At 39.5% G+C, this 9,330-nt stretch overlaps 1 protein-coding gene across 5 annotated transcripts; it reads right to left on the bottom strand.

The window, feature by feature from the left end:
- Window positions 1-53: 53 nt before the first annotated feature.
- Window positions 54-9,071, bottom strand: si:ch211-188c16.1 (uncharacterized). Of its 5 annotated transcripts, none has more exons than XM_032531701.1 (19): window positions 8,864-9,071; window positions 6,451-7,381; window positions 6,137-6,325; window positions 5,379-5,916; window positions 5,174-5,289; window positions 4,810-4,835; window positions 4,655-4,695; window positions 4,493-4,540; window positions 4,191-4,326; window positions 3,794-3,953; window positions 3,389-3,512; window positions 3,128-3,159; window positions 2,708-2,771; window positions 2,525-2,562; window positions 2,198-2,261; window positions 1,291-1,389; window positions 1,151-1,164; window positions 873-906; window positions 54-735 (listed from the first exon to the last, which is right to left on the bottom strand). In XM_032531701.1, exons 1-19 carry the CDS (start codon window positions 8,870-8,872, stop codon window positions 666-668), a joined length of 2,733 nt encoding a protein of 910 aa, XP_032387592.1. In that variant the 5' UTR covers window positions 8,873-9,071; the 3' UTR covers window positions 54-665. The 5 variants fall into 5 exon arrangements, with proteins under 5 accessions (XP_032387592.1, XP_032387594.1, XP_032387593.1 ...); XM_032531703.1 differs by having other exon boundaries at window positions 2,525-2,559; XM_032531702.1 differs by having other exon boundaries at window positions 4,655-4,692.
- Between the last annotated feature and the right edge of the window lie 259 nt (window positions 9,072-9,330).

Raw genomic sequence — 9,330 nt, 5'->3', positions numbered from 1 at the left:
TACATCTATGTGGTTATTATTTTATTAAGTGTTAAGTTATTAATTGGTGAGAAAACTAAGACTTTATGTGTGACATACATGTGCACTGTGACATTGTAAACCCTGAAAAGTGCAATGACATTTCAAAGGCTCATATACTGTATATGCCACCTTGACAAAAGTATTGACTGAGAGCAAAGTGCGGATAAGGACAAATTGTATCACTTTTCTCAGGAGTGAAGGTCTACAGGAGCTACACTATATACATTATACATTATCATTGCTCCAGCAGTCTGTTTCAATCAGGGACAAACAACCAATGTCATCAAAAACAAATCATTAACAAATATTTATTAGATATAACAGAGGAAATGAAAATCTATATGCAAAGAAAACATTTACAAACAAATCCTTAAATGTAAGCTTCTCCAAGTGAACAGTTGGCTACTTTATGTCATTGATCTTTGGATAAAGTGCAATGATTCTATTTGTGCTCTATTATAACAGTAACAGCAAAGGAAATAAAAACGTGCAGAACACAATGTTAAATATGCGCAACAAACTAAAACAAAAAGGTGAGATCAGAATTATAGTACAGTCATATCAGCGGCTCTGTTCATGACCATTTTTGAACTGTGCAGTTTTAGGTTTCATCCCAACTTTACGTGCTCCAGCCAGCGTGGTAATCAGAAGGTGTCAGCATATAGCAGTGGGGGAGGAAGGAGCTCCAGCTCTGTGAAGTCTACCTCCTGTTCACTGTCATACAAAACACAAGGGACATCACAGTTCAGAAGGGAAATACAAAACTACCTGACGTACTACAAGTAATCAGATAAAGAACAACTAGCGGCAAGCTTCACTTGCTGATTAGAAGGAAACCTGTCAACACGTACGGATATGGAGGCTCCTCAACAGCAAACAAGAAGCCTGGATAAAGACGAGCAGATACAAATGTCACATTAACTCTGAACTGTCTCTGCAACATGTCTCCTGGTTACATGAATCAGATAAATGTACCCTACAAGTCTTTTTCCATTACAGGCAGGGCGCCAACTGGACTGTAGAGTCCTAAAAGAGATTTGTAAGTACCCTCCTCTTAGCTCCACCATTATCGGTGAGAGTGACAGGTGGTGACAACAGTGGAGTCATGGAAATAAATCTGTAAACTTACTTGATGGCTCAGCACTTGGCATAGGATAGAATGAATGAAATGAAGAAAACATTTATATTATTAACAGGGTCATCAGTGGACATGAAAAGATAACTTTCAACAAAGTAATGGTTGAGGTCATGGATAAGAGAATACTGTACTTTGTAGGGGTTGCTCCTTCGTTATCAGGGATGTCACTAAATTCGTTTTTGCTGTGTTGGAAGAAGATGGCTAGTTTCTGCAGGGCCTCGTGTCTGGTCCTAATGAAGAAAGACAAGAAACTGTTAGGACTTATTTTACCATTGTATTAATTACTTTTCAATCTCACCAGTGGCCTACAGGGGGCAAGGAACACCTATACAATGTATTACGATCCACTGCAGTAACGCTGAAATAAATACTGCTTTTATTAGGCTTTTGATGATAAGCTTGTATGTCCAAGAGGTGCTGTGTTGTTAAGATGCAGTTATAGTTTTAACAAGGCTGCGCGTGCAGCTTACTTTAACAAAATGTCATCATGTTCCACTTCGGACTCAAATTATTTTCACATAGTGAGTTTTATCCAACATTTCTAATACTTTTAAGCTACTTTTATGACAATTGGGGAGGTTGGGCTCTGAATAGAGTATTTGGTGCCATTATAATCTGGTAACACTGACTTGTAATGTATTGATTTGCTGTTTTTCTTTGTTATATGTGAAAGTACACCGAATATATCTTTGGGATTCTGACTGCCAGTCGAACAAAACAAGCTACTTGAATACCTCACTTTAGGCTATGGCAAATTATAACGGGCCTTTTTGCAAATTTTTACCTTTTAACTAAGAAAAAGAAAAAAAAATTGAAAACAATTGCTAGTTGAAGGCCTAGTCCCCTGTGTTTGTCATCCAGTGCACAAACTATTGATTTTGTTCTCCAGTATTATCATGGAGATATATGTACACACATACATCATATGTCACACACACACACACACACACACACACCCCATCTTGAGAAGAGGTGGATGCAGAAAGATTTATGTACATTTGGGCAAGCAATGGAAACGTGCCAAGGTTTGAGACTTACTGCGTATGTAGGTCTTCCAGGTTGGCATCGTTTAGAGTGTGCTGGGCGCCGACATAGCCACGTGCTGTCAAAGCGAACACGTGAAGGGCAGAGGCGGGTGGGAAGTTGAGGGACGGATGGATGAGGGTGAGTTATGCAAAGACATTATGCCAGAGGACGGAGGGAGTAAGGAAGCGCCATGGTAAAAATGCACATTTAAAAAGGCAAGTTACAGTCCGCCATGTAATGCATAACATAAAACAACTACAGGCAGAGGTTGCATTCCCCATTCTAACAACAAGGGGCTGATCCGGTACTTCCATAGGATGGGATGAAAAATGTACTCACACATCTCGGGGAGTGAAGCAGTCTGATGGAGAAAGCTACTATATAGAATAAAGAGAAAAAAAAGATAATTATGGTGTGCCACATACATTCAGTCATATCTTTCAGGGGGAATTAATGTACTATCATGTGGTGAAAGGTTTCTATCAAAACCAACTTTAAGCCACAATTAAGGACAGTACTTACTGGCTTTCAATGGGGGGTGAGAGGGTCTCATCTTCACATGCCCACTCCTCACTGTCATCCGTGACTGTGGAAAAACAAATGAGTTTGATAAAGCACACTGAGCATGGTGGCAATTAATGTTTTGCAGGGTAGCAACTGAAACCCAAAGCTTACATGGAATTCTTTCACAATCATAAAACAACACATGGCTGTCAAGCAGATGACAACTAGTAAAGTTATTCAGGCCAGGAATGTGGTCGTGTGAGTTTTCCAGCCGGTTGCCAAACTCTGCGCAACTGTTCTGCGAGTAAACAAGTCTATTCATTATACAGTATCAACCAGTTAACTGTAGGTCTTAGCAAAAATTAGGGTTAGAGGTGACACTACAACCCATATATCAATAGTAAGTTAAGTTTTTGTGCAAAGGCTGATAATACTTACAACTGCTTGTTAGTACAGGGTGGCTAGAAGATCTGCAAAACAAAGAGCGTTAAGAACCATTACACACACACACAAACACTAGGGCTGCATGATATTAGTAAATTATCTAATTGTGCTTATTTTGACTGATATTGCGATATGATTCGTGATATTGGAAGGAATGATCAATTTTGTATTACTCATTGAAGAAAAAGAAAAAAATAATGATTGAAGTGGCATTATTTTGCGAGGATCTGTACCAAACAAAGTTTTTCCAAGTACCTGCTTCCAATGCTGACGGTATCCCCCTCCGTGTTGCCTCCGCGTCCAGCTGCTTGGGCCTTTTTACCAAGTTCCAGCATCTCTTTAATATTTAGTTCGACATTCATCACTGAAATATAGCCGTCTGCAATACCCAGGACGAAGTGGTTACTGGACACACTGAGAAACTATGGTGTAAATATGTTAAAAGAAAAAACTTCCCATAATTCCCATTACTTCTATGTGATCAGAGGTTATTCTCAGCCGGCTTGTAGTCCAAAAATTTAGGTGCGGTCAAGACATGCTTCGGTACTTTTAGTCTGGGTCAAATCTTGTCAAACAATCTGATATCAGCACCAAAGCGTTGTTATATCTCAAATCCTGATTTCCATTCTTGGGCTTACATGAAAACGTGTCCAAACTCACACTTGTTGTTGGCGTCTCGGGCCAACCATTTGCCTTTGGGGCAGCTGGTGGTGCGGATGATGCTGACGGTGTCCCCGCTCTTCACTGGCAGGTCGTTCTTGCGAACCTTGCTAGCCACCATTACCTTGGCGTGGTACATGGGCTCCTCCTCCCCGCTCACCTTGAGAGTCACATTTTCAGTAATGAGAGGCTGTAGTTTGGATGGATTTCAGAGCAGCTCAGCAGTGCATAGTTTACCGCTTTTCACTGACCATCATTGGGATACTAAGACATACTGTACACTAGCATGCAATATGTGTAACATTTCCAAGTACAAGCCCTTTAAAAGCAGTTGAGAAAAAAACTGCTCTACAAGACTAAATAAAAAGATTAATTATCAAGTAATTGTGTGACTTACTTTGAATTTCTTTTTCATTTCATTTTCCTTCTTCTCCCTTTCTTTTTGCTCCTTTCTCTGCTTCTCCAGTCGATGCTTTTCCTTCTTCTTCTGTTCTTTATGGCAAGCAGTGTTGGGGCTTTGGTGTTCTTTCAGACTGTTCAGTGGCAACAAAATGAAATACTGATTATGTGTACCACCTGAAATATGAATTGAAGCATATGCAATAAAAAAATAAAAATAAAAAAACTGAAGAAATAACAAAAGCTGTTTTCAATGTGAAATGTTGGCCAGCTGTATGAGAGGGGAGCTGTCTAACATACCTGTGGACATGATTATGGACCGAATGACCGTGTTCTGATATAACGCCCCTGTAGTTTGATTACCACAGTAAGAGAAAAATCAATTGCTGCCTTTCATCTGGCAAAAAACAATGTCAATGACAGGACTTGTATTTTTGGAAAAAAAAAAAAAAAAAGACATACCATGGATTCTGCGGCCACATGTTAAGAACCGCCTCCTCCTTCAAATAAACAGATGACACATTTCATTTACCACATATGTCTGACCGTAAACTTAACAGTTCTCTTATTACACTTATACACTCAAGTACATTAAATTTAAAAAAGAAATGAGTTACCATAGGGTGGTTGTCAGCATATGGATCTGTAAAAATGATTAAAAGGAAGTTACATAGGCAAGGCAAGGCAGCTTTATTTGTATAGCACATTTCAGCAACAGGGCAATTCAAAGTGCTTTACACAAAATCAGTTAAATAGATAAAACACAAAACAGTTAAAAATCATAAGCATTAAAAAACGGTAAAACACATGAATAGACAGTTAAAAAAAAATAGACACATAAAACAAGAATAAAAGTTACAGTGCAGCATAAGACATTTTAAGAAATGAGCAGTCATTTAAAGAAAGGCAGCATAGGGACAACAAATATCTGCAACAGATCTAACATCAAAAAGAAAAACTTTATTAAGTAAATATTCTTACTCTTAAGACAATCTTTTCGTTTCCATGAGTTCTGGGCCAAGATGAATCTGTTGATGTTTTCGACATCCTCATACACATTATTGCACGATTCAAAGTAACTGTCCTGTTGCGATACACTACAGGGGGAAAAATTAAAAAAAAAAAATTGTACAAACAGGAAATGTGAAAAAGGTAAAAGTGGGATTGCAGGTACCTCAAAACTCACTTGGAATGTGGTTGAATCCCATCATTCAATGATGCGTGGTCACCATTGTCAGTTTCCTGTGCAGCAGAGTGAGACTCAGTCTCTCCCAGGTCAATCTCATCAGCTTGAGTGCTAGAAAGAGGATCTACGCTCACCTCCTCACCCTGAGACCACTGCTCACATACAGCAGGCTCTGGGAACTCTGAACCGTTTATTGGTTCATGGAAGCTGGCTGGATCGAGGGGTATTAAGTTTTGAATGCCAAGGTTCAGATCCTGGAGGATGGTGCTCATACGGGGCGCTACAGGATCGCACACTGCTCTCTCAGGTTGGGGATCCTCAACATTGGTGGCCCGGCAGTCATCTGCTACAGGAAGGTCAAGGTTGACTAAGTCTAAGGCCTCCAGTTCTAACGCACAAATGTCAACAGCTTCACACTCGGCTGTTTCCATCTCTGAATTCTCAAAGTCTGGAAACTCCGGAGCATCTAGTACAGGGTTGGAGGTGAGTGGGTGCTCAGCCTCTGGCTCTCCGCAGGTGCTAAGAGCTGGTGACATCTCTATAATAAGAAACCAAAACCAGCACAGAATCAGATCAGAACAGATGTTCAACCTTACCACAAATAGATATAATGTAAACTGCAGTACAATACACAGTAAATGTCCAAGTACAAATACAACGTTTTGCCATCATAATCTTCAGTGCGTAGCCAAAAAGGGGTGGTGCTCCAAGCAAAGTTATGGGAATGGAAAAAACAAAAAATCAACAAGTTAACATACCGTTAACTGTGTGTCGGTTGTACCAGGTGAGATCTACCAATGGAGGTCTGTGGGGCTTTGGTGGCAATGGACCCAGTGACCTCAAGTCAGGTAAAGGCTTCTTTTGCGGAGCACAGGGTGGAAGAGATTTACCAGTCCTGACAGAGGGAAGAGCGTTATCTCTGCCAAACGGCTTATCCAACGCAGACTCTAACCATTGGGAAATACAATATCGCAAATTCTTTAGAAATCTAATCGAATAAACAGTATAAGAAGATAAGGGTGTCTAACGTGGACAAAAAATGTTTATCACTGAATTATACTGTATAACTTACTGCGTGCAGAGTGGTTGACTTTGAAGAAAGGCCGGGCCGATAGATAAGCCATGTGTGGAAGAAAGACTGGTGGGGGTATGGGTAGCTCAGGTTCAACAAGGTTTTTTGGCGGTAAAGGAAACGCATTGTCTCTTGAGACGTAGTCAGGGGAATGCAAGTTCTTAGGTTTGGCAGAGATCAACATCTGCCTGCGTGAAAACTTCTTCCTGGCCCTCTCCAAGGTGCTAATGATTATGTTGTCGGAGTCAACACTCGTCTCTGCAGAAGAAGGGGTGGTTGGGATATCGGGGCTGGAGAGGGGGAGCTCAGCGGGTGATTGGTCACTTTGGAGCGAAGCCCCGTCTTCTGTGGTTTGTTTTTCCACAGCGGGCAACGCACCGGGAGCACTGGAAGGTCTGTTGGTCAAATCGGCATACGTAGGCTCCTCTCCATTTTCTGCCTTGACCTTTGATGCCTTGGCTGACTTGAAAGGAAGCAGCAACCCTTTCTTCTTGATTTTAGTTTGTGGCAGGACATCTTTCCCTGGCTCCAGTTTGTGCTCATTTTTGGCTGGCGGTTCTGTCTTTTGCTCTTTTACAGGCAGGACTGGAAGCACCAGAGGCATGTGTCTTTCTTTGAGGGACAGCCTTGTTGTGCCGTCTCTATTATTAGGTAGCTGAGATGAGGGACAAGTCTGTTGAAGTTGTGGTGGAAAGGAAATTGGTTGCGTGCCACCAAATGTCCGCTGCCCATCTCTGAAGATGAGCCGGGAAACCGCTGGGGGCTTGTTTTCTCCAGCAACATTAACACTGTTGACCACAGAGCTGTAGTGCCCTCCAGAACGTGGAAGGTGTCTGGGTTTCTCAGCAACAGCTGGTCGAGTGGTTTTCGATTGAGCCAGGAGGGCTTCTTCCTGAAACTTGGCCCTCAGAGCTTTGAAGTTGCTCAGTCCCTCCATTAAAAAGAGAACGGAAAAAATGAATAATCATTATTTGTTAGATCAATAGAAATCCTTTAACTTTCACAGAAAATGTACTTGATGTTTAGTTTAGGGCTCCGAACCCAACACAACATAATTTAAGGCTTGGTTTACCAAAGTTACAAAAAGCATTTTCTCACTCACTCCGAAGTGGTATATAGTTATGCAAATTATGTTATGTTAGTTACGCAAAGAGTAAGGCTGAACGTTTAATCGTTTTCAAATTGAAATCGCAATTTGAAAGAACGTGATTAGCTAATTGTGAAGACCTCAATTAATCAAATGTGAAATATTTGGTTGAATGTTTGGTGTTACTTTTGATTCAACAATTTTTATTTTTTATACATTTCCTGTTTTTTCATAAGATAAATGTTGAAATAATGTTACACATCACACAGATTATCAACAGAAATGTCAAATTTTCAGTAGATCTTCCATTTATTGTTTATTGCTTTATTTAACAGGATTGTAGTAAGGCGCAACATGTAGCTTAAAAAAAAAGGATCGCAAATCAAATCGCAATCACAATATCCGTAAGGAAAAACGTTATTCGATTTTTTTTCCTCAAATCATTCAGCCCTAACGCAGAGGTTTTGAAATATCTGCATTCACCCCAATACAATGGAAGTAAATAAAATTAATCTTTGAAAATCTATTTTCCAGAAACAGAGCAGAGCTTTGATCATTAGTTGTTTAATTGATTTGTCGATTATAATTTAGATTATCAATTAGTCCTTTTGAGTCATTTAAGAAAAAATATGAAACTAAAAAAATCTTGTGTTCTAGCTTTTCAAACGTGAATGTTTAGACTTTTGGCTGGACAAAACAAGATAGTTGAACTTTTGGGAATCGTGATCATCATTTTTAGTTTTTCAGAAACTCTATTAACCAAACAATTAACTTATGAACCAAAGCAATATTTGACAGATTAATCAATAACAAAAAGAGTTTGTTAGCCCACAGAACACATGTGTGAACTGTTGACATTATGTCTAGTCCCGAATAAAAGCAGTTAACTAATTTACAACTTTTCTCAGGTATGATGCTGCTTAATATTTTATTTGCAATTTTACACTACAAAAGAAAATATATTTGCAGCTATAGTTTTGAGGTAGAGGCAAATATCTCAGAGATAGATATCTGAAAACCTGGGCAATTAAACCTAAAACTATACATGACTATGTAAAATCAGAAGGGCATAAGAATGTTTTGATAACTGTGTGAAGTGACAATTCAATGTACTACAGTAACGTTATGTGGAATTGTGATAACCTCGCTAATCCATGCACTTTTATGATAAACAAGTGTAACAAATTGTCTAAAAAAACGGTGCATTAAACATGGAGTAACGTAACAGCTAACACAGGGCATGGTAGGAAAGCTAACATTAACTAAATGTAGCTATCCTCTTACGGTCCTCAGGCTAAAATTACTTTCTTTATCTTTAAAAGTTACCTCTTCCATCGTAGCTCGTTTTGTTCATCACCATTCAGGTTTGTACATTTGGAAAGCAGTCTAAACGGAGGTGACGTGGACGCTGACGGCTACGTTCATAAAAGTATCGAGATGAATCCGACAGACTGTTTATGCTAAAACAAACAATTTGAAAGCACCGCCGTGGGACGTGCGACGCACCTGCGTGCTGCGCGTCACCTGATGCCGTGCGCGTTCATGCTGTTTAATTGACGAATCAGAAGCGACGGAAAACACTTTGTATGTGTATAGGTATTATCAAGGTATTATTATTGAGGTTATTAGAATACTATTGATAAATATAATAATAATAATAATAATAATAGTAATATAGCCAATGGCTTACCTAACTGCAGATAAAGTAAAAAGAAAACCAAAATTGTTTCAGTTTGAGGTGTTCAAAGTACTTTTTCTGTAGTTACATTAAAAGTGCTTGTTGGGACAACAAG

This window comes from Etheostoma spectabile, chromosome 12, assembly GCF_008692095.1.
Source record: "Etheostoma spectabile isolate EspeVRDwgs_2016 chromosome 12, UIUC_Espe_1.0, whole genome shotgun sequence".
NCBI classification, from domain to species: domain Eukaryota; kingdom Metazoa; phylum Chordata; class Actinopteri; order Perciformes; family Percidae; genus Etheostoma; species Etheostoma spectabile.
This window is presented reverse-complemented; position numbering and strand designations above follow the sequence as displayed.

Coding starts and splice junctions, on each gene's coding strand:
- si:ch211-188c16.1 (XM_032531701.1), bottom strand. Junction 3,160..3,388: donor ACCGTCAGCATTGGAAGCAG/GTACTTGGAAAA, acceptor TTTGTTTTGCAG/ATCTTCTAGCCACCCTGTAC. Junction 2,563..2,707: donor TCACCCCCCATTGAAAGCCA/GTAAGTACTGTC, acceptor TATTCTATATAG/TAGCTTTCTCCATCAGACTG.